The sequence below is a fragment of the Lissotriton helveticus genome, chromosome 11 (assembly GCF_964261635.1).
Source record: "Lissotriton helveticus chromosome 11, aLisHel1.1, whole genome shotgun sequence".
Classification (NCBI taxonomy): domain Eukaryota; kingdom Metazoa; phylum Chordata; class Amphibia; order Caudata; family Salamandridae; genus Lissotriton; species Lissotriton helveticus.
Window position 1 is genome coordinate 1,068,820,607 of NC_136072.1, and position 25,093 is coordinate 1,068,845,699.

At 44.6% G+C, this 25,093-nt stretch overlaps 1 protein-coding gene across 2 annotated transcripts in view; it reads left to right on the top strand.

Moving 5' to 3' along the window:
• Positions 1-25,093, top strand: part of DNAH10 (dynein axonemal heavy chain 10) — a 2,445,728-nt gene that overhangs the window by 1,393,680 nt on the left and 1,026,955 nt on the right. For both annotated transcript variants that reach the window (XM_078667623.1, XM_078667624.1), the window contains 3 exons: positions 397-532; positions 940-1,062; positions 5,516-5,650. In XM_078667623.1, coding sequence (XP_078523749.1) covers positions 397-532; positions 940-1,062; positions 5,516-5,650 — 394 coding nt within the window. The remainder of the gene's footprint in view (positions 1-396; positions 533-939; positions 1,063-5,515; positions 5,651-25,093) is intronic.

The window sequence follows — 25,093 nt, forward strand, 5'->3', positions numbered from 1 at the left end:
ATGTTCTAATACTGCATGCATTAGCACATGATCTTATACCTAATGGATCTGCAAGTGCTTGTTTTTAATTATGTTTAAAAATAAGACTTCTCACTATTCTGAGGTTCAGTCAGAAGAAACATCACAGTGGGCTATAACTATACTGTTGTCTTAAAATAGTCTATTTATGGATATTTTACCATTCTGCTGTGTCAATCTGAGACCCTTGTGGTAGGTAAGGCCAGCCCCACAGTCTAAAGGGTCGCAGTACAAGATCAAGTACTTGCTACTTTAGTGGATACATGTGGCTTTTGATCAGACCTTGGTCCACAAGAAAGTTATAAATAGCTAGAGGGTCAATCAGGAAAGAACACGGGAAACTGGATTCCTAAGAACAATCTTTTTTTCATTTTACAGGTACATTTTGTTTGATGGAGATGTGGATGCCCTTTGGGTGGAAAACATGAATTCTGTCATGGACGACAACAAGCTTTTGACCTTGGCAAATGGGGAACGTATCAGACTTCAGCCACACTGTGCGATGTTATTTGAGGTACAGCATATATCACAGTGCCTAGCTACAGTAAATTTCAGCACACAGCTTTTGGAAGAAAACGTGTGAAGACGTTAGTCTACCTTACGTTCAATATACTGCTATTGCATATATGTGTTTCTTATATATCCTATATGATGGCCTATCATATAGTATACATTCTTCATTCTTAGTTTTGTATTTTCCATCCCCTGATATTTCCTCTTTTGCCTTTCCTTCAACAATCTCCCCTGCCCAATCGCTGTGAAATACAATTTGGGCTCATCTACATTCCTCGTAACTATGTACATTTATGAAGTTCTTTTTTAATTGCATAATGTTCATTACTCTTATGTGACCATCTGAATAGGTTGCCTATGCTAATGCATTATCAGAAATATAACTTATGTGTTTTGTTGATTTCCTAGGTAGGAGATTTACAATATGCTTCTCCTGCCACAGTATCTCGCTGTGGTATGGTGTATGTGGACCCCAAAAACCTGAAATATCATCCTTTCTGGAAAAAGTGGCTCAAAACAAGGCCAAATAAGGTGGGTAATGGTAATGAGTAGGTGTCCAAACATCTCTCTTCTGCTTCAGTGTGACCTTGACCTCATCTTGCCCTTCTGACTTGTGTTGGTGTTTGTCTCCTGCGGTTTTTCCTGGTAAGTGCTTGTTCTGCCCCCTACTCAGTAACTACTATTTACTTGTTTTCACTGTCTGTTCTATCTGCCCCCTGTTTCTGTTTGTTCCTCTCAATTGCCCCTGTTTTCATATTTTGCTCCTATTACGGATCAGTTTTGCATCTTGGGCTCTTCTGTCAGTTTTTGCCCTCTAACTTGCTCTGCCGACCGCGTTTTGCCACCTTGCCTCTCCAGCCCAACTTTCCCACTCTCCTCACTGGATTTTCTCACTGTTGTTGAGTTCCCCATCGTCCGCTCTCCTCCCACTCTCCAAGGCCCTACTTAATGGAGGTCACAGCCTATCTGTGCCTGATTGTGCCTGGACCACGCCTAGTGCCAGAAACCCTTGTCCAAATGTCTCCAGCAGCTACACTGACTCCACCTGCTCAACCCTGGACACCACCACAAATGCTGCTGCTGACCCACTCCTCAGTCCACAGCTGGGCCCTTTTGCCTGCTCGCATTGGCACTTCACATGCCTCCACATACCCGCTTCCACCGCCGACTCACACCGCACCCCTTACCAAGTCAGAACTCAAGGCCCAAACTCACAAAACACTATGCACCCACCCTGCACAACAACACTAACTCGCATGCATGCTCCTCAACACATGCTAACTCGACAAGCACTCCACCTAAATTTGGGATCTCGTCTACTCCATTGCACCAGACCTCCTCTTCCTCACCAAAACCTGACTCAACCCCACATTGGCACCGGACATTGCCACGCCTATCCCTGCGGGATACAAAATCCTGCCCCATGACCAAACCCATAAACCAGGAGGAGGACTCGCAATCATCCACAGAGACACCATCAAGTGTACCTCTTACACTGACGCAGAAGCCACTTTTATGGAACACATGCACCTCAAGCCTCAGAAAGACTGTAAAACTCCATCGCCTTTTAGTCCCCAGGACCTCACACCCACTTCAGCAACCTCCTCACTGACCTCACCACACCACTTGCTATGGGCGCTAAAGACTTCATACTCCTAGACGATCCCAACTTTCATCTCAACCACCCCACGGGCGCCAACTCCACGGATTTCTCAAAAGACTTCAGAACATCAACTTCACCCAGCTCATACAAGGTCCTACCAACATCGCTGGACACACTTTGGACCCCATCTTCTCCTCCAGCTACAAAGCTAAAGTTAGCCACATCACTTCACTCACATGGACAGACCACTCCATCGGGTCCACTTCCACACAACTGAACCTCCAACCACACCTACTGAGTCTATCGAGACCCCAAGCTGATGTTGAAGGAACGTTATAGAAACAGAATGGCTCAATGCCCTTCAACTATACTACCCAGACCTCTCCAATGACCTCATCATCGACACAAAGATCTTCAACAACTGGAGTACCACCTGTGCCAATAAAGATCCAACAAACAAGCTAGCTGGTACAACCCAGACCTCAGAGAGTCTAGGAGAGTTTGCAAATAATTCAAAAGTAGATGGGGAAACACCTGAGGGACCACCGCAAGAAACCTACAAGGTTGCACTTAGACACCATCAAGTGTAAGAGACCAGGAAAAAGGCCCTGACCCTTAGAATTGAATCTAGCTCCAACAACTCCAAGGAACTTTTTGCCATCATCAAGGAATTCATCAACTAAACAGGCACAGCCAACAGTATGAGCCATACACAAGACCTCTGCAATATCCTCTCTGACTTCTCCCACGAACAAATCACTAAGATCTACAGGAACTTTAAACCCCAGCCTCCCCCATCGAGCTACCCAACCTGTTAACCCCATCAACCAAGGACTATCAACTGACAGAACCGAACACTTTATCTATTGATGATACTGGAGCAGCCACTTTCTCAGATAACAGGAAACACGCTGAAGTCGCCGCCCTCCTAAAAAATCCCTTAGTTGACCCCAAAGTTTTCAGCAACTTCCAACCCATCTCGCTGTTCCCCTTTCTAGCCACAGTCATTGAGAGGACTATCAACAGACAACTCTCTGACCACCTAGAACACCACAAACACCTGGATGACTCCCAATCAGGATTCCGAAACAGCCTCAGCACCGAAACAACCGCAGCACCAAAACAGCCCTCATAGCTGCCACAGATGACATACGTTTCATCCTCGACCATGGGCAGTCCCCAAGCCTCATCCTCCTTGACTTCTCTGCTGCTTTCGACACCATCTCCCACCACACAGCCATTGCCAGAATACATTTTGCAAGAATACAAGGACCAGCACTCACATGGATAACTTTATTCCTCTCCAGAAGAACACAACGAGTCAGGCTCATGCCGCTCACATCAGAGCCGAAGGACCATAAGGATCATCGCTCGGCCCCACACTTTTCAACATGTACATGACTCCTCTGACTAACATCATCAGATCCCACGGAATCATCATCCTCTCCTACACTGACGACACCATCTCATTTTTCACCTCTCAGACGACACCGTCACGACCAAGGCAAACTTCAAATAGTGCATGATCAGGGTGGCCCATTGGATGAAAGAAAACTGCCTCAAGCTCAACACTCACAAAATAGAAGTGTTGATCTTTGAGAATAAGAGCTAGCAAAGGGGCTCCAACTAGTGGCTCGCCTAATTTGGACCCACACTTTCCCCAACCGGCCACGCAAGGACACTAGGTCTCATCCTGGGCACCAATCTCAACGCCGTCACCACGACATGCTTCCACATTCTCTGCATGTTACGTAAAATCTTCAAGTGGCTCCCATCGGACAACAGACGTCCATCACACAGACCCTAATTACAAGCAGTTTGGATTATGGCAAGGCACTCTACGCCAGCATTCCAACTTATTTTCTTCACAACCACTTAAAACGCCACCACCAGACTCGTCCTCTATCCTCCTCGCCAGTCCCACACCATACCACTCCTCAGAGAGCTCCGCTGGCTTCCCATTCTTAAGTGCTGCCAGTTCAAACTTTTAACACAGGCATTCAAGTCACTACACAACACGGGATCCGCATACCTCAATCACTGACTTAACTTCCACAAACCCACCAGACAACTTCTCTCAGCAGCACTCTCCCTCGCTGACACAGAAGCAGAACAGGAGGTCGATCACTCTCCTACCAAGCTGCCACATCTGGAGCTGCCTTCCCCAACACATCAGGACCTTCTACTCACTTTTTGAAATTTGCAAGAAGCTGAAGGCCTATCTTTTCAATTAGTCTTTTTGCAGGACCAGCAAGACTGCTAGTACTCAGACCCAGCGCCACCACATGCATACTCTCACCTATTCAGCACCTGAATACCCCCGTGGGTGAAAAGCAGTGCTCTACAAATCCACCTTACATTGCATAATATGAGCTCTGATGTTATAGGGTTGTTTTGTCCATTGCAACGCCTAGAACTCAATCTACTGTTATGATATGTAAACATAGAGTTGCAAAGTGCTCTATCACGTAAGCCACCACAAACCTAGCTCCAAACAGCAAGGTAGGCATTTAAGAGTATAATGTGGTGCTCATTCCTGTCAGAGTACATTTGTAAACACTTTATTATGTGAAAGCTAAGGACAATGTCCTAATAGATTATTTGATAAAGGCCAGTTTCTTATTTGATTTTCTACATTAAATATTTTCTGTGTTGGGCATTGGTCACAAACTACAAATACATATGTATACGTCCTAAATAAACCATCAAGTGAAATCTTCCAGTCATCATCACACAGCTTCAAACCAACCACATCTTTTTCTCTGGAAGCCATAGTTTTAGTAAAGCACACCGAGTGTGAACAAATATAACCTTGCTATTTACAGATTTGCTTGCCTCCCAAATAAATTAAGTATTGCCATTCATTTCTTTTCTCTAAATAAGTGAATTTTTAAGCATGTTATGTTATTTGCCTGGCCAAGTTTTAGTTTTAGGGCCAAGCCAAATTGACAACACCTAACGTGTGAGTAATACAAAGAACGAATCCAAAGTGAAATAAAAAAAACACATTTGTTGTTAAGCTGAATGTAAAAGAAACTTTACAAAAAACTATGAATGAAAATGACTATAAACTGTCTCCCAAATGAAAAACATATACATAACGAGCATTGAAAAAAATCAGGTTTTAATGATGATGAATAACCATTCATAACAGGAAAATCTGTGGAGTGCACTTTCCATTATCATGTAAAAGAGAACATATTTTCTTAGGACCTTTTGCTTTGCTCAGATATTTTCTCTATATTTGTGATAATTATCTTCAGTGTTGATATGTTCGACTTTAATGGTCACAATTTCTGTGCGGTATATTTAAGAACTTCAGAGAATTGCATTTCCATTGACAGTAGACATCATTTGTGAAATCTCTAACATTTGTTGCAGCTAGAGCAAACTGAGTTGGACCGTCTGTTTGAAAAATATGTCCCACCGATTATTGAAATGATTATTGAAGGAGTGATGGATGGCAGACAAGGAGAGAAATTGAAGACTATTGTTCCACAGACAGATTTAAACATGGTATGATGATGTTTTACCAATTTGAAGAAAGTATATTGCATATTACTGGTATTAATTTACATTCGGAATCTCTGAAGGTAAAAAGAATCAATTGTGTTTGCAACTGGTTCCTACCATTTTGAATATTCCAAACAGTCAGGAACCGAAACCTAAACTTTAATCAGCAACTCACAGTACTTCTTGAGCACACAAGTGAAAAATTGTGTTTATGGGTATAATTCTCCCCTTGACTATGGACATATATCAGGATTTGCAACTGTACTAAGTTTAGGGTAGGAGAATAATTACGAGTGTGCCTAGTCGATAGGGGTGGGCGGAATTTGCATAATCACGTTACGCAAATCTCCGTGAAACGGTAAAAAATCTCCGCGAACACGCAGAATTTCCTATTCGCAATTGCTGTCTGCGTGCTCATGGGGAAATATCTTGCAAACATGCATTTTGATAAAGTAAACAAGCAAAACATTTCGCTAAGTCACGGAACGCAGAATTTTGGGCAATTTCTCGTTCACCGCAGACCGCGAAATTACCCAAATTCTGCAAGCGGAACAGAATTTACAGCCCAGGACTACTAGTTGAGCCCTTGGGGGACCACGTGGGGGGATTCGAGGGGGTGGGGGGAGTGTATCACTGCAAACGGAGGAAACATCTCCTGAGTTTTGACTTTGTGGGTTTTCACAACCATACCAATGTTTTTTCTTTAGTCCCAAATTGCATACCTATACTTCATGCCAACGAAAATTGACATGGGTGTACAAATAAGTGTGCAAATTGAGTGTAGTGAAAGGATTTTCCCACCTAGAGAAATAATGGATTAAGTCGAGAGAAAGAAACGGCATTAAGATACTTCAATAACGGTGAACTGCATATGGAGATCTGCGATTTTCAATATCTCTATGAATAGCCTCCGAGGAATTTAATTAACCCCTTGAGAAATCTACTCAAATCTGCTACTATCGTTAGTAGATGTTTTTGGTTTTCTAAAACATATTTGTGAATCACTCAAAAAGTGAATAGCATCATAGCAACCTTAGCCTCTCATTAACATCATGATACCTTCTTGGAACATTTAGCTCTCTGTCAAAGTCCACCCATCCCTTGCAAGTAGGTTAATAATGTTCTGCCCCAACCTAGAGGACCCTGGCTTCATTTCTGAAGACTTTGCTTCTAATTCAGATTATAAAGATACATTGTTTTATTTGAGATAGTTGAGTCTTTTACTGTGGAATTGCATTTGACAAATAAATCTAATTTCGAGGCATGCCCACTTTCAAAAATGTTTTAACCCCTGTTTGCATGTTGGATTATGAATCACTGTTGTCCCTTTTGAACAATCTGTGACCCTATTTCTTGCCAGTCTCCAGAAACTACCAGTGATCCCATTGGAATAGAAGGTGCTTTACTGTGGTCTTGCCTTCCCCTGTGCAAATTAGTTACCACTGAAACCCGGGAGTTGGCAACTGAACAATAGTTTGCTACCCCTTTTGCAATCAAAACATTGATAAATGCTATTCTGACATGCAATTTAGATGGCATGCCCCCTTTCAAAATGTGATTTTTTTTGTTGGTTTGATATCCTCTTTGGGGATTTACGAAAACTATTATGAATCACAAAATGGCATTAGTACATACAATAAAGGAATTTTGCGGTTGTGAACCATGGAATTTTGCAAAAAGCCTTAGTGCATGTAGCCCTAAAACACAAAGTGCCCCTTCTTTGTCAGCAATTGGGGACGAGTTATAGCTGTGTTCTTGCTGTGGTCTTAAGGAGAGGCCTGTGTGACAAGGTTATCATTGCTTTTCCTTCAGTTATGAAAAACACCAGAATACTGTGCAAAATGAGTTGGGAGCATTGCATACGGATTGTGTCACCTCAAGACAACAGTTTTTTTTAAATTGTCGAGATGTCAGTTCAAATGGCGATTCTGTTAAAAATGCACTACAAGTAGTCAGTATGTTCCCCACAATCGGAGTTTTGCCCTCCAGACTTGCTGGAGCACTGTGAGTAAATAATGGAGGTTCCTATGTCACTGTCTTCGGTTAATAGCCTACAAAATGAAATTGAGCCTATTCGCTGTTTTGGCACAGATGGAGGATTTGAATCTACTGTCCACATCAGTCTTTTATATACATCCTCCCTCTCGCCAAAGCAGTATTAAAGAATTCATCAATCAGAGTGCACTTGACAGCCATTTTCAGGTACTTTCCTATCAACATTTCCTTAAAGAATTGTAAAAGAATTCATTTTGAAATGATTTTGTTCTAGCAAAATGTAGTCTGCCTACTCCAGTGAAGACCCCTTTAAAGCCCATCCATAGAGCCATCCAGCATTGTTCATAGAAAACTACTTTCTCACTGGCCTTCACTTTATCCAGAAGAGCAAGTCAGATTTTAGCTTTTTAAACCAAAGTACCTTGTTTATTTTACTGCAAAGATACAAATTGTCTGGGTTCACTGTCATCGTCAAGACAACGAGAGAGATTACTGGGCTGTTCCTAGGGGTAGAAAGAAAGAAGGAGAAGGTCACTAAGGTATAAGGGCTAGTGCTCAATGGAGGACCACCCCTGGGTATCCAATTTGTTGGATATAATGGCCTCACACACCCTTGCGAGTGTCATGCTTCATCATAGTCAATGCTCCTCGTCGGGCAGGCGGTGCAATGCCCAACGGGCTCACATCAAAGAGGGGCTCTTTATCGGAGATCTTTTATCCAACTGCCTATGGGTGAAGTGGGGGTGAGGGGCCAGGACAGAGTAGATAGTGCGGGTGAGGATAAAATGTGGTACAAGGTACCGGAAAACAATTTTATTCTGGTGGTCCTCTACCACAATTAAAATCAAGGGCAGCCGGTGTTCATGGGAACTTTGGTTTCCCAGATTGGACCGGGGCTAAAGTGCAACTGGTGTGGTCAACATGTTTCTCGCATCTAGTACATTGACTGCGATTCTTCAGGACCTAGTAAAAAAATACAATCTACAAAACATGACCTAATGATTAGTATCAGTGTTAAATACAGCACATAAGTTGTACTACCTGTTTGACCCTGCTCTTGCCTAAAGAGGGGAGACAAAGGAGAACATTACCACAGGTAAGTAACAACATGTGACCCTGTAGTGACCGTGAACACACTGTGAAAAAGTGACATACTAGTGGAGATAGTGACTAGTATGTGGTTAAAAACAAGTTAAAAAACTGGTAGCAGCAGTATCCATTAAAACTGTCATCGTGCCAAAAATCAAATCTGACTCCTTCATAGCCTCTCCTTTTCATTGCAGCTTTTCTGGATACTGGATGTTTTTTTGCCTTTCTCCTGGTGTAGAGTCCACGACATTCAGGCTATGACCCTAATGTATCAACCTTGGTCCTAGATTTCAGTGCAGAGGTCTCTAAGGCCCATGGGGTTGTTGACCGCTGCATACTGCTGGCCATACATACTAGGTAGAACACTCAGGAATCTGTTGGGTTGTGTTCAGATTTCGGAGGAGGCCGCAAAAGATCTGCAGTGATGTTTACTTAACCACAGTTGGGTCAGCGTTAGGCCCCTCTTCTTACCCCACCCAAAGCTGACTGTGATCACGGAAGAATCACTGCTGGTTTGTGGAAGCCATCTGGGAGAGGTAGAGATCAAAAGCCCCTGTTTGTCACATCAATTTATTGGAGTGGAGGGTGATTCGCTTGACGTTGAAGGCCTTCCTGATTCCATCAGAAGAAGGCTGGTGCAGGTGATAACGAACATCACCACAGCCATACGGTACTGCAGCAAGTAGGGCAGATCTGTATCAGGAGACTCAGCGCCTCTGGAAGTGGCTGGACCGCCATGGTGTTTCTTTAGTGGTAAACTATCTGGAGGTATCTTTAAACACCAAGGCCGACAAACTCGGCCGACAAACTCGTTCGTAGGTGCTTAGTGGATAGTGAATAGAAGTTGGCCCCAAAGGTGGTGCAGGACATTTTCTAGCAATGGAGAGACTCTGGCTCGATCTTCTTTCCACCACAGAAAACATGCAATCTCAGCACTTTTGTGCATTGGAGTTTCGAAAGCACTCTCTCTCTCTCAGACACTTTCCATCGAGAGTGGAATCCTATATGCCTTAACACCACTGCCTCTTCTGCCCAGAATTTCGGAAGAAGATCAGAATGGTGGGCCCAAGTCATTCTAGTGGTTCCAGATAGGGCCTGGAGAGTTTGGTACCTGAAACTCCTGAACGTGAGCATCTGTCCTCTGATCAAACTGTTGCTTCTGACAACCATCTGTTGCAGCAACAGGGCAGTGTGCTGCACTTGGCCCTTTACAATCTACATTTCTATGCTTGGAGATTGAGCAGTGGCAGTTGACCTCCTTCGGCCTTGCGATTGATGCCTTTAATGTCATCTTGGCAGCCGGACATCCTTCACAAAATCAGTGTACATAAGTTGTTAGGACAGATTTGTGGATTTGTGTGGCACCGACAAATTGACCAATTACAAGCAAAGGACTTGCTAAGTGCACTCTTAAGGGTTACTTATTGACCAGTTTGTGTTGGAAATGGGATCCCCAGTTGGCTGGGGTTTTTGCACCAAAGCCAAGCAGGAACCCCCACTCCCAAGGAAAGAGGGGAGGTACTCTCCCAAAATAACCCCTGCTCACCCTTATGGTAACGTAGCACGAGCAGACAGGCTTACTTCAGAGGCAGTGTGTAAAGCATGTATGACCCCATACAATAATACAAGAGACCCAGTACAGATGGACACTACACAGGTTTTATGTAAAAATATCTGTTTCTTTATATAACTTTATCACAAAACCAAGCACGTTAACGAAGATCCTCAATATTAATTTAAAAGGGGTTGAGTCCTATACAAAAAAATGCTTAGGTTGGTTTAGTTCATTTCAGGGTAGGGTAAGTCTTTGAGCAGCGCCACTTGTACTCACAGTGGTTTACGATAAGTGTGGAATCACAAAGAACCAGGCCCCTTCAGCTGGGGCGACGTGGAGAAGCAAGGCCCCTTCAACTGGGGCGACGTAGAAAAGCAAGGACCCTTCAACTGGGGCGACGTGGGAAAGCAAGGCCCCTTCAGCTGGGGCGACGTGGAGAAGCAAGGCCCCTTCAACTGGGGTGACGTAGAAAAGCAAGGCCCCTTCAACTGGGGCGACATGGGAAAGGAAGGCCCCTTCAGCTGGGGCGACGTGGAGAAGCAAGGTCCCTTCAACTGGGGCGACATGGAGAAGCAAGGCCCCTTCAACTGGGGCGACGTAGAAAAGCAAGGCCCCTTCAACTGGGGCAATGTAGAAAAGTAAGGCCCCTTCAACTGGGGCGACGTGGAGAAGCAAGGATGTGCACCAGCCCGTGCTGGTGGCCGGTACAAGGCGTACAGGCCGATATAGTTAAATCCGAGGCGCACCGGCTGGAGCGTGCAGTCAGTACGAGGCCTACTTGATGAGGGGGAAGGCTGGAATACGAAGCGGACCGGCTGGTGCATGCAGTGAGTACGAGGCGTACTCGATGAGGGGGAAGGCTGGAATACGAAGCGCACCGGCTGGTGCTTGCAGTGAGTACGAGGCGTACTCGATGAGGGGGAAGGCTGGAATACAAAGCGCACCGGCTGGTGCGTGCAGTGAGTACGAGGCGTACTCTGGTGCTACTCACAGGCTGAAGTACGCTGCGCACCGGGTATGCTTTTGGTGAGGTGCGAAGTGCATGCTGATACTTTAGGTTGCTATGAGAGTATGCTGTTACAGGGGACGTCTTTGATAATGTGCGAAGCGCACGCTGATACTTCCAATTCGATGAGGACGAGGGGCTTGAGCAGCGACCAGGTCAGCAGGGCTCTTGAAGTGGCGAGGCCTGGGAGCCGCGACAAAGTCAGCAGGGCTCTTGAAGTTGTGAGGTCTGGAGCCGCGACGAAGTCAGCAGGGCTCTTGAAGTTGCAAGGTCTGGAGCCGTGACAAAGTGGCGGTTTGTTTGTCGGAAGGGTGAACGCACCGGACGAGCGTACCTTTGTCTCCGGGGCTCCGCAGAGGCGTGCAGCAGCCTGTGGGTCGTGGCTGTCGGGTGGCCGGGCTTAGCTCCGCTGTCTGGGACCAACACCTGCTTCCGGCTGGCCGGGCTTGGCTCCGCCGGTCGGGCAGGCTACAAACTACAGCCCCCATCAGCACTTGCTCCAGGACGCCTCCCCTACCATCACTGCACAGCGCCAGGTGGCGCATAAAGACCCACCCACAGCCGAGGACCGGGTGGCGGTTTGTTTGTCGGAAGGGTGAACGCACCGGACGAGCGTACCTTTGTCCCTGGGGCTCCGCAGAGGCGTGCAGCAGCCTGTGGGTCGTGGCTGTCGGGTGGCCGGGCTTAGCTCCGCTGTCTGGGACCAACACCTGCTTCCGGCTGGCCGGGCTTGGCTCCACTGGTCGGGCAGGCTACAAACTACAGCCCCCATCAGCACTTGCTCCAGGACGCCTCCCCTACCATCACTGCACAGCGCCAGGTGGCGCATAAAGACCCACCCACTCCCTCGTCCCGCGAGGACGCGCGCGGGACGCGCCGGGCTAAGCCCGGGCAAAGGGCGGGCCCTCTGAGGCCCTCAGAGACTGAAAGAGACTGGACTGGGCCACCCCCTTGATATCCACTCTCTCTTGTCCACCTAAGGTATTCAATTGCGTTATTATTTTTACCAATATATTAAGCAGTGGGTAATAGGTCGATGGAGGCCAAAAGTAAAAATAAGGTAGCGGCTAAAAAGACACCTATGCTTACTCGCTCAACCACAAGAAAACAAATTCTGGCGCCGACCCCTCTACCTACTTTAACTGCCATCGACAGGATGTTGCAACAAACGATTGGTGTTGTTGTCAATGCTATCGAAAGCACAGAAAGAAGATTATCACTACCAGCGAGTATGTGCTTAATAAATCAAACCCCACACACAGAAAATGTACATGTTAGTATTCCAAATGAAACTACAATGTCACATGATTCACTTCTATTGGAATCATTTGTAGGTTTGCCAAGGTATGATTTAATTAATTCTGATGTACCACAGTTTACGGGACCCACTGTTCCTTGTACTAGGGAGAGTAGATTGTCTATAACACCTGACTTATCAGCGAGTATTTTACCACAGCCCCTAATATCTAGTATTGTGTCTGTAACTAATGGGGATTTGAATTGCTGTGTTACTAATTCTGTCACTCCAACTGTACAAATCAGTGACACCAGCCTGTTAAGTAGTGAAACTGACGGTGAGCCCGTACCCTCAAAAAGGAAATTAACCCAAAGTCGAAAAAGGGTAATAATAAATAATCAGACTAAAATATATAGACGGAAGAAGAAGAGGGTTATACAAATTTCAGAACCCAATGTAAGAGAAGGTGACAAACAGCAAAATGGTGGAGGGAGACAGGCAAAAGATATAAAGTCACTGGAATTGCAAACTCTTAATGTCGAGGCAGTTATAGAACGTCTCGAGAAAATAGTAAAGGTTTGCATTTTACCAGTGATAGAATCCCTGAGAATTTTAAGTAAAAAAATAGAAAATCTTGAGAAACTGGGAATAGCTAACTTGGATGTCCTTGAACAACTGAATACACAAGTTATATCTCATTCAGTTAACTTAAATCCCGGGAACCAGAGTAATAGTAAACCAAGAGCAGTAAATTGTGCTCCTAATGCGCCCAATGCGAAGGGAAATCTGGCACCCACTACAAGTGGAAGGCAAGGGCCAATAACCATCATACCCAAGGTAGGTCGAGGGCAAAAAGTAGATGGGGGACAAAGTAACATCAATGAATTTGCCCCCACTAACAAGAGCTTACCCGCACTAAGGCGCCATATTTAACAATGTTATTCCAGCTACTATTAATCTGCCACCTGATTGCAGACCATTCGTAGCAATACTTGCGAACGTCCCCAAGTTGTTGCCTAACCAATTCGAAAACCAAGAAACCTTGAAAAATAAGACCTTGCATTGGTTGGTGAAAAATTGTGGATTCCCATTACGAGGCGCGGAAGAGATTATAACTACACAGAGGGTAGGCTGGGTAGGGCCAAACAAAAAGGAAATAGATGGGGACTGCATAATTATAAATTTTAGGACCACCGAGTGGGCAAGAGATTCGATTTTGCATGCACCTATGCCATCGAATCACGAATATAATATTACATTGTTCCCACTTGATTATTTTTATAGGAACCAGTCAGGAAGACACATCACTACATATAACTTCCAGCATCCAAGAGTGGTTCCTACTAAATATCTAAATGTCGTACCTAATTGTCCCCCCCCAGTGCCCAACCTAGTGCCCAACCTGTATGATAACTTCGCGGTCCCAACTTTTAATAGATTCCAGCTGCTCAGTTCACTTGAGGAGAATGATTGACTGTGCGAATTACCCCTGACCCCGAGCTCTGGAAGCACCGTAACAGGCGATACATTAACATCTACTCCGGGTAAAGAGCAGGGTGATGAAAACTGGGTAAATAATATAACTGAGACGCAAGTAGCTTCATCATGTACTGAGTTATGTATAGGCAATGTTGTGGATAATGAATTAACTGTAACCAATGACAACGCTAATGTCCCTCTGATTGCAAGTTTAGAAGTTTCAGTTTTATCTAATCACATTGAAAGTACAGAGATTAGTAATGCTGATTCGCTTGTATTTAACAGTTGGAATATAGCTGGAATTAATTCCAAATTAGGTACTACATTTTGGGACAACTTCATCACATGTGGTTATGACATTATCTGTCTACAAGAGACATGGCATACAGGATTAATAGAAGTTGAAGGTTACAGTTCCTACAGTGTGGCAGCAGTGGCTTCGAAAGCTGGTAGAGCTAAGGGAGGTCTACTGACTTTGGTTTCAACTAACTTGACAGAATTTATGCCTAGGGAACACTCTATAGTCTGTCAACATGCGTCTATATTGCGCCTAAAACATAGCCATGGTAGGGATTTAATCATTGTGAATTTTTACAACAACATTGTGGGCCCCAAACGTGATAGGATTGTCCCCGATGTTGAATGTGCTATTGAAGCTGCAATCTCTCTTTCCAAGAATAACTATATAGTTCTGTGGGCAGGTGATTTTAACATTCAAGCCTGCAGATACGCCCGGAAGGGGATATGTGGTCACCACGAGGATTATGTAAGGGGTGACAGTGTTTATGTTAACCATTTCCCGCACAGTAACTATGGCAGCGCATTGAATAATTTAATAGCCAAGTTTAATTTGGAACTGCTTGATTGTACAAAAAACAAAAATAATGAAATGTGTCCAACTTTTAGGGGGAGAGATGCCCATACTAATATAGATCACATCCTGGTGTCTAGTGGCTTAATTTTTACCAATGTTTGGGTAATAGAGCAGCCGGTGAGTGATCATAATAGCATCTCTATGGAATTAATGGGCTGGGGTCAAAAAAGTGTTGTGAGTAGTAAAGCTGTTCACGGGATCTCCGCTGAGAGACCAAATGGAACAAGAATTAAATGGATCAAAATTGACCCCAATAAATTAACAAAGGATATTATTTGTAAATGTACCAGAGAGGTTGAGTATTGCCTTGCTCCTAACGTGATAGCGCATGATGTTCTCTCCAACTTTATGAAAATTACATGTACAGTTGAAAATTCCCTGTTAAAAAGAAACAGAAGGGTTAAAAGAAACAAAACTGTATGGTTTGATAAAAGTTGTGCTGAGACTCTGAAAAAACTAAAAAGTGTATTGAATGCTAGACCTAGAAATAAAGAGTCAGAGAAGAACGTAATAATTATAAACTGGCCCTGGCAATTAGGAAAAAGGAGCTACAGGACGAGGCCTGGAATAAACTTGATATGGCCGCTGTAACTAAAAACCATAAACTTTTCTGGGAAACAATAAATGGCCCATTCTTAAAGAATGAAAATACCCCCGAGGTTAGTTCCCATGTCAGTTGTCTTGCATGGATTGTACATTTCTCAGAGATTTTTAATTCAGATCTTAAAATTGATGGGTCGATTTTATGTTTTAACTGGAAGAAAATGCAGTTGTTTTTAACTATGAATGAAGTGATAGATGCAATTAAAAAAAGTAAGGGTGGTAAAGCCCCAGGGCCCGATGGGGTACCCATTGACTTTTATAAGCATGAAATAACATTATGGGCACCAATTTGAACTCGTTATTTTAATGCTGCGGTGGAAGATGATCTACCACTGACCTGGGGCCAATCAATTATTATACCCCTTTATAAAAAAGGACGCAGGTCAGAGGCTAGGAACTATCGTCCAATCTCTCTTTTGGACTCAACAGTTAAAATCCTTAGTCGAGTCCTTTTAGTGAGATTGGAAGCCTGGGCCGAGGAGAACAACATTCTGTCTCCAGTGCAGTATGGGTTTCGTAGGGGATTAGGAACACAGGAACAGTGCGTGAACCTGGAACTCATAGTTGGCAAGTATACCAAAGCAAAATCAGGTAATCTTTATCTATGCTTTGCCGACTTGAGTTCCGCGTTCGATCTGGTGGAACACGCACTGCTCTGGCCCATATTAATATCTATAGGTGCCCCTAACGAAATTATCCATCTGCTAGCTCGCCTGTATAGTAATTTATCATGCAAAGTAAGGTTTGGAATAGATGGAGAGTGTACCCCTTTCTTTGAAGTCAAGCGAGGCATCCGTCAAGGATGCGTATTAGCTCCTTTATTATTTTCACTTTTTATTAATCATGTGGATACATTTCTGAAACTGACTAATACAGATGCTCCAACTATAAATGGTAACCCGTCCCTGTCCTTTTATATGCGGACGATACGGTCCTCCTTTCTAGGACACAGAATGGTCTACAACAACTAATTGACCAATTTCAAATTTTTATTAAGAACAGGAATTTGAAAATCAACAAAGGGAAGACCGTCACCATGGTTTGTGGTAAGAAACCTAGAAAACACAAACCTTTTTTCTTAGATGGAGAGAAATTAGAATCTGTTAATAGTTTCTGCTATTTAGGAATCAATTTTTCGGGTAATGGGAAATGGACAAATGAACAAAATAGCGTCCTTTTCAAAATGGCCCGGAATACAAACTGTATTTTCAGATTCGCAGCGAAACTGGGGGATCGCAGAATTCGTGAAATGTTAACCCTTTTTAATGCTAGATGCATCTCCTCTGCTATCTATGGGGCTGGAGTATGGGGGTATGATGCACAGTGTGCTAAATCTATCCAGGTGAGGGAGAATGCGTTTTTAAAAAGATTAATTTGTGCTCCAGTTATGGCTTCAACAGAGTTAATACACAAGGAATTAGATATGTACTACATCAATGATCTAATTGCCCTTCGTCCTCTATCCCTGTGGCGTTCAATAGGGGTAAAGGAGGAAACCAGGTTCACACAGGACGTAATAACAGATTGTATTAAACTTGATTGCCGATCGAACATTCCTTGGCTGAAGCATATACATCATTGGTATAAAACTTTATATGGACTGGACATTTATAATGATTTAACAATGGACCCTATTTTATCAAAACGGGAGTTGAAGGTCTCTTTTATGAAATATGCTGAAGAGACCAGGCTGGAAAAATATACTAAACAGAGCACATTCATTTTTTATCAACGCTATAATATTAATGTTGGCTTTCAAACTTATCTTGTAACAGTTAGTATTCCATCCCACCGTTTCGTTTTAACCCGTCTCCGCCTAGGAATTGTGCATCATCTTGTGGCTTTTCCTGTGCCCAAAAAACCTGGAACTTGTGTATGCCCATGTGATGGTAAATCAAAGCAGAGCACATGTCACTTTATACTATCTTGTACTTTTTATACTTTTTTAAGGAAATATTACTTGAAACCCATCTTTTTAAAATATAATATGCATCATCTACAAACAGCAATGTCACTAGTATTTAATCTAGAGTCTTCAGATGTATGCTTTTATGTGGCTACTTATATTTTAAAATGCATCTCTGTAAGAAAATCAATTATTGTATGAATTTTGTTAGTTGTTAATTGTACTATGCACTTTAAACTTGCTGCTGAACTACGTATTTGTATTTTGCACAAAACCATGGTGCACTTTGAATTTGATGCTGCTGAATCATATAATTGCATTTTGCACACACATTGTTGTTGGACTAATTGCTGCTACCAATATTTTTTCTTGTGTAGGATTGTCTTATTACCTGCAGTTTATTCATTATTATTTTAATTCAATAGTTAGTTTAGGTGCTGTTAATTGGATATGCACTTTAGAATCGTTAATTTGCACATATACTAATCTTGAGATAATATTTAGCACTTTAAAATGTATATTTGAACATAACCAAAGGTCGTAGGATTGTTAAGTTTTTAGCCAAATTTGTTGATCCTATGACTATGCATTCTTAATATTGTTAAAATGTTTTTAACTTGAGTGCTATTATGCAAGATTATTTTTGAGATAGCTTAATTTAGTATTGTGTTAAAAATTCTCTTGTGTGTATGCTGCTATATGGTTGTATTTCTTTTACAAACCGAATAAAGCATCTTTGAACTTGAACTTGACAAAGTCAGCAGGTCTCTTGAAGTTGCGAGGTCTGGAGCCGCGACGAAGTCGGCAGGGCTCTTGAAGTTGCGAGGTCTGGAGCCGCGACGAAGTCAGCAGGGCTGTTGAAGTTGCGAGGTCTGGAGCCGCGACGAAGTCAGGAGGGTTCTTGAAGTTGCAAGGTCTGGAGCCGCGACAAAGTCAGCAGGGCTCTTGAAGTTGCGAGGTCTGAAGCCGCGACGAAGTCAGCAGGGCTCTTGAAGAAGTTGCATTCTGCGCTTCCAGTCTGCCAGTGACGAGGGGTCACTGGGAAGTGCTCAAGCGGCTGCTGGCACTCCACACCCACAGCAAGGGGTTTCAGGGGAAGGCAGGAAGGTGAAGTCTACTGCTCCTGAGACTTCAGTCAGGGGTCCGGCTCAGTTCCAGGCCCTTGGAGATCTTCCTTTTCTCAAGTCTCCATGTAAAGCCTTTCTCCTTACAGTTCCCCCCTTTTGCCGTCCGGCAGTCTTCTTGAGTTTCCAAAAGTATTCCGCCCCTCTAGTGCAAGGTTCTCTCCTTTATCCAGCGAAATGTCTTTGATGTAGGCAGGGAGTTCCCCTCCCCAGATCCTGGTGGTGGGTGTCCCCCATCATGGGACACCACACCTTTTGAAGCAGGGAGGCAGGGTCATCAGCTGCCCAGCAGGAAGCGGCATCAGCATTGTGAAGAGCAGGACACTGCCCTGAAACTACTCCTCTTCTTGATCTACAGTGCCGACAGCTAATACCTGATGCTGGAGTTTCCCCAGATCCTGTCATGATCTCCAGACGGTGAATACACATTCCAGCAGCAGCACCCAGCAAGAGTGGATGAGGAAACCGTCACTTCCTAAAAGTACTATTTCCAACTAAGACGGTAGAAATCATCTATCCTCAAGAGTGTTCTAATTATCATCATCATCATCATCAAACCACTTTATTCGGTTAAATTAAAACCATAAAAGTACAACACAGACATACAAACATATGTGTGCAAAAATGCAGAATACAGTGCCAAAAACATAATGCGGTCCGGCCACAACAGGCTACGTGCAAAAGGTGCAACATAGTACTGGGCGAATACAATGCATTTTAGGACAAAAAGTGACAGTGCATCCAAAAATTCAATATACACATCATAAAAATTTCGTTCATAATTAAAATACTTTAAAAATGATTAAAAAGCAAGTAATCTAAAACCCCATTCATTATGGGCTTTCCTCACAGCTATTCCTCAATCTAGCAGCTTCCACAAGAAAACTGGCTATATAAAAAATTTCATTAGGATCATTTAATAACTGTAAGTACAGTAAGGCTGGCTTTATTTGAATAAAACCCTTTTTTTTAGTATTGGGAATAAAAACCTCTTTCTGATCACACTATAGAAGTCACAAGACATTATGAGGTGCATTGTATCCTGAACTGAAAAATTATCACAGGAACAGGGCCCTAGATCTTTCAATCTGCACCACCCCTTTGAGCTTCCTAGAGAGAGGTAGATAAAACGGAAACGTGTTAAAAGCATAAGGTGGAAAGGCCTAGTAACGATTTTTAAATAGGGTTCCAGCATGGGTGAAGTCTTTAAAAGGTAATGTGCTTTTACCGTCTGTTTTGTCAACTCCAGTTCCTCCCGTTCTAGGGCCCATGAATTTAAAAGCTGTTTTTTCACCCAGCTAAAATCTGTTCTTGTAATTTTCTCAGGGTCGTCAAAAAGGTCCTGTCAGCCCACACTTGCCAAAGTTTCCTTTACATTTTTTTTTTACATTTGATAACTTTATTTCGGTCAAAGACCATAAAAGTGCAATAAGATATATACAGGCACAACAATAAAACCATATATACAGTCAAGATAAAAAGTTATTAAACGTTGAGTTATCAAAGGGTGAAAGTAAAATGGATAGTAGTGGGCCATTATTTCATATTAATAAAGTGAGTTCTTCTCCGCCACATGCCGTGTAAAAAACGGGAGACAGCAAAAACAATGGGAGGGGCAGTATCGTAGGTTAAAACTCTGGAAGCTTGTGCACATTGTCTAAAACCCAGATTTTTACAGAGTGGAAGGATCCAGCATTTCCGGATTTCACTGTATGCCGGGCAGAAAAAGAAGATATGTACAATGTCTTCCCTCCAGTGGTTACAAGCAGGGCAGTTGGCCTCCGTCGATTTTGCCCATCTGGATGTTAGTGCCCCTATCGGTATAGAGCCATGCCTCAGTTGAATGTATAATTTTCTTGCAAGTGGAGGCTGCACCAAGTCCAAGAACACCTCCGTCCTGGATTCAACTTTCATCAATAAGAACTCTGTAGACAGCCTGCCCAGGGAGGTCGAGCAATATAATGTTTTAAGGTTATATGACCTTACAGCCGCCACTAATAGAGACCTTTGCGTCCTCACGCAGCTGTCCTCTGGTGCGTCCCAAAGTTGGGGCATACCAATTTGGTAGAGGAAAGCCTTCACATGAGCCAACCAGGGTATATTCTTATTCTTTAGCTGCCCCCAAATTGCAATGAACTCTGCTCTAAAGGATACAAGCTCTGGCACAGACCAGAGCCTTCTCCAGTAGAGCAGAGGTCGTGCAGCTGCCAATTCGTCAATGGGTTCCAAGCCCAGGTCCAAACGTAGTGGTATGAGGGGCGTGCTTTGGGGAAGGGCAACCAGGTGTCGCATGAAGGCCTGTTCAACCTTCAATAGGTTGTATACATTTGTGTGTCCCCAAAGTTCTGCAGCATACAAAGCTGCAGACCTGACCTGCGTTTTGTATATCTCAAGGGCAGGGGTAACGGGTTTAAAAGTTGAGGCTCTATGAAATCTACCTATGCCTCCCATAATCGCGGCCAGTTTCAGGGAAGATTTAGAGATTTGGTGGTCCCATGTAAAGTGCTCAGTCAGCGTGACCCCCAAGTATACAAAAGTCTTGACTCGCTCTAGGGGAGTTCCGTTCAGTGTGGGATTTGGGCGGGTGTGCCTCGGGGGATTGAAGATCATGAACTTGGTTTTCTCCAAGTTGACCTCCAATCCCCGTGAGGCACAAAAGGACACAAACCCGTCCAAGACCCGCTGGATGCCCGTTGATGTTTGCGATAATATAACAACAAGGTGTCGTCCGCGAACATCAGAGCGGGCACCCTACCAGTGGCCAGGCGAGGAGCATCGTTATCCCTAACGCCATTGAGTACATCTATCAGACCATTGACATACAGGCTAAAGAGAGTGGGGGCCAGTACGCAGCCCTGGCGTACACCACGGGTAACGGGGAAGCGAGCTGATAATTCCCCGTTCCTCCCACACCTCACCTGTGCATAATTCCCAGTGTGGAGTCTGATAAGGGCATCTAATAAGTAGGGAGGGTGACCAAGCTCCTCCAAAACCGTCCAGAGCCTCTCCCTGGGAACCAGATCGAATGCGGCCCGCAGGTCCACAAAGACAAGGTAGTGGCTGCCACCCTCTACTCTTGCAGTTTTCCAGTATAGGACCTGGAGCCGGACGATCTGGTCCATGGTCGAGACCCCTGATCTAAATCCGATTTGGAGGGTGGTCAAGGTTTTATTCTCCTCCATCCAGCCCAATAATCTATCTAGTAGGATGCGGCCCATCAGCTTCTGGGTGGTATTGAGTAAGCTGATTGGTCTGTAGTTAGATGGGGCGAGCGGGCAACCCTTTTTAAAAATCGGAACAATCTCGGCTCCAAGCCAGGTCTCAGGCAATGCGGAACCCTGTAAGACCGCATTAAACAAGACCATCAGGAATGGAGCCCAGATTTTTGGTTGAGAACGAAAAAGATCTCCCGGGAGCCTGTCAAGGCCGGGAGCTTTGTTCGGAAGCAGTCTCTCGATTGCTGATTCAACTTCCTTGAGGGAGATAGAATCGAGATTAATGGTGGCGATCCTCTCATGGGCACCCAATTGCTCTATCCGGTTTCCAGGGCCCAAGGCCCCCGGCAGTCTATGCTCGTGCGGGGGGTCTGGGGCCGTAGAAACCCCGGGGACTAGCAGGGTGTCCTGACTTTTACAAAAGGAAGCCCCGGGCCCCCAGACCCCCGGCAGTCGATACTCGTGCAGGGGGTCTGGGACCGTGGGAGTCCCGGGAACTAACATAGTGTCTCAATTTTTAAGGGAGGAAGCCCCTGGCCCCGGGACCCCCGGCAGTCGATACTCGTGCCGGAGGACCTGGGCCATACAGGTCCGAGAGGGCAGAGTCACTCTAGACAAGTTGTCCCGACCTTGGCGCACAAGTGCCCCCAACTCAGGACTTGTGTAAAGTGACTTAAAGTGCGTCTCCCAAACTATGGGAGCGATGTTCGAGGCCCCAGCGTCTCGCTCACCTCCCGCCGAGGAGGTAGCAATGGCCCAGAAGGTCTTGGAATCTTTTAGGAGGAGTGCCTGTTTAATCTCATCCCATCTGGATTCCTCCCACTCACTCTTGCCTCTGGTGAGTTCCTTCTTGTACAGCAATCTTGAAGCTTGAATTTATAGGGTGTCCTTAGATTTAATTGCTGTAAGAAGATCTTTCTTTGATTTTTTACAGGCATGGTCATGCCAAGGGTGTGTTTTAATCCTACGCAACTTAGTCCCACTAACTGGATAGAATACATCCCCTAGACTCACAACTAACTTTCTGTGGATCTCAATAATCTGCTCATGGGAGGTAGAGCTCCCCATGTCACTCATTAGCGGGGTAGCAATCTGGTAGATTTCTGCAAGACGGCTTGAAGAGTCCACACAAGAAGGCCATTTAACCCTTCTCCTGTTGTTAGATATAATATAGGGTGGCACTACCAAATTAGGGCTGGAGTCAGGGTTAGTTAGTCCAAATGAGCCAGGCTTGAGCGTCAGGACCAGCGCGTTATGGTCGCTGTCATGCCTTGGAATGACCCTAAAATCTTTGAACCTGTCCCAATGTTTGGCTTCCAACATGAGATAGTCAATGGTGGAAGTACGATTAGTCCGATTATATGTGGGTAAGCCGTAACTGTCGTTATTGGCCCTTCCGTTACATGCCCGCAGAGACATTGCAAGGGTCAGGGATTTGATTTGTAGTACTAACGAGGTCCAGGCCCTTACCGGGGCAATCCTTGGGGCAGGGATATGCCAGAGCAGATCGACCTCATCTTCATCGCACAACTCGGATCCACCCAGGGGCTCGAACTGGCAATTAAAATCGCCGAAGTTGTGGGGTCAATTGTTTGGAGAAAAAGATCGAGCGCTTTAATAGTGCTCGATTCCTTTCCATTCGCGGTGGGCCTGGAGTAGATATTTATAATAGCCACAAAGGATTTATCAATGGTCTTTAGAGACATTGTATATCGGGTGATTTTGTATCCACATGGGTAGCCTGTGCACCCAGGTGTACGCCTACCCATATGGATAGGCCACCCGAAGGATGGCCCTTCCCCCCAGAGACTGCAGAAATGTCATTGGTGGCAAAACCGGGGCTGGCACTCTCCTCTAGGGACCAAATTTCTTGCATCAGACAAATATCATGTGTGGCCATAAAAAAAGACCACCCTGGTGCAAGTAGCTTACTCTTTAGCCCGGCTACATTCCATGAAAGGATTTTTATACTTCCTTCCATGACCTTTTTTATACCTTGCGCATCCCCTTGTTCTAAAGGGGGTCCCTGGCCCAATCTCTGTTCTGCACTAGTCCCCACCGTTATTACTTCATTAGGAAAGGAATTCTCACCAATAACCGTGGGTAAAATCTTCTCCTTTGTTCTAGGACCCTCCACTAGGTTACCGTTGTTAAGTTGTAGTGGGGGGGTACCTTTCGGGGTGAGTCAATCAACCTCCTCGAGGACACTAAACCTGTTCCAGTGGGCTTGCAGCGGGTAGGTAGGAATAGGTGGAAAGATACCCTCCCCAAATGGCTGCCAGTGGTGAATCCTATTAGGAGGGGAGTGGCGATTTCTAATAAGTTGAGGCCTCCTATGGAAAGTCAATTTGTGAGTAGGGGTAGGATAAAAATAGGATAAGTGCAGAGGAAATATTTGGGAATCTCTATGGGAAGGGGCTTTACAGATGTGATCTACAGCGGAAGAGTCCCTGAAATTGATTGTAACGACATCCCCTGCCACTGTTTTAGGGCTCCTTCCAATCCAATCTATTCTTCTCACTGCCAGTATTTCCCCCGAGATGTTTGCAGGCAAAGGTCTATTTAGGTTCAACCACTGGACACACTTATTATATAAGTCTGCCTCGTGTTCTCTTTTCCCCTCACTAAGGGCCGCGACACCCACTAAGGCAACCACGTATGGTTGTGCTTCCGAGGGCAGATTTATTGACGGCAATTGGCTAGAGACTGCCTTGGGCACAGGAGGTCTCGGTAATGGTGCTGTGGTGTTTGTTCCCACATTTTTACCCTCTTTGTGATGTCGTCTAGATTTGCCAGTAGGGTCCCCTACGGGGAGAATGGTATGTCCTGGTGTGATGGTAGTTGATGTGGGGGGAGGGTACGGGGTTTGAGGGCTTGGCGGTAGTTGATGCTAACCCTAAATTTTTATTCAATACTACTGGGACAGTGGACTTTGCTACTTCAGGACATCGTGCCTTTGTAGATGCACCTGCAGATGTAGGGGGTGCCAAATTACCTTGGGGATTTAGTAACTTCGTTGTTCCTATAGTTCTATTATTTAAGATGGAAATTAGTCTGTCCAGTTTTGACACCAGAGGTTTAATATGGGAGTCAATAGTTTGCTCCAAACTTGCCTGAAGGTCGGCCACCATATTGGTGACCCAACATGGTATCCCTGTAGATGAATGCAGGGTGTTATCAGACGGGGTCACCAAGTTATGGTTGGCCTGCTTCTTTTTACCCATATTTTTAGGGAAACTTTCCTTTTTCGTCTTGGGGCCCACTCTACCAGGTTTTAGAATTGCCGCAGGGGGAGGAGAAGTCAGGGTACAGAGTTGGTCGTCGTTGTTTATAGGGTACCCTACTAGGACCTGTGCTAATTCA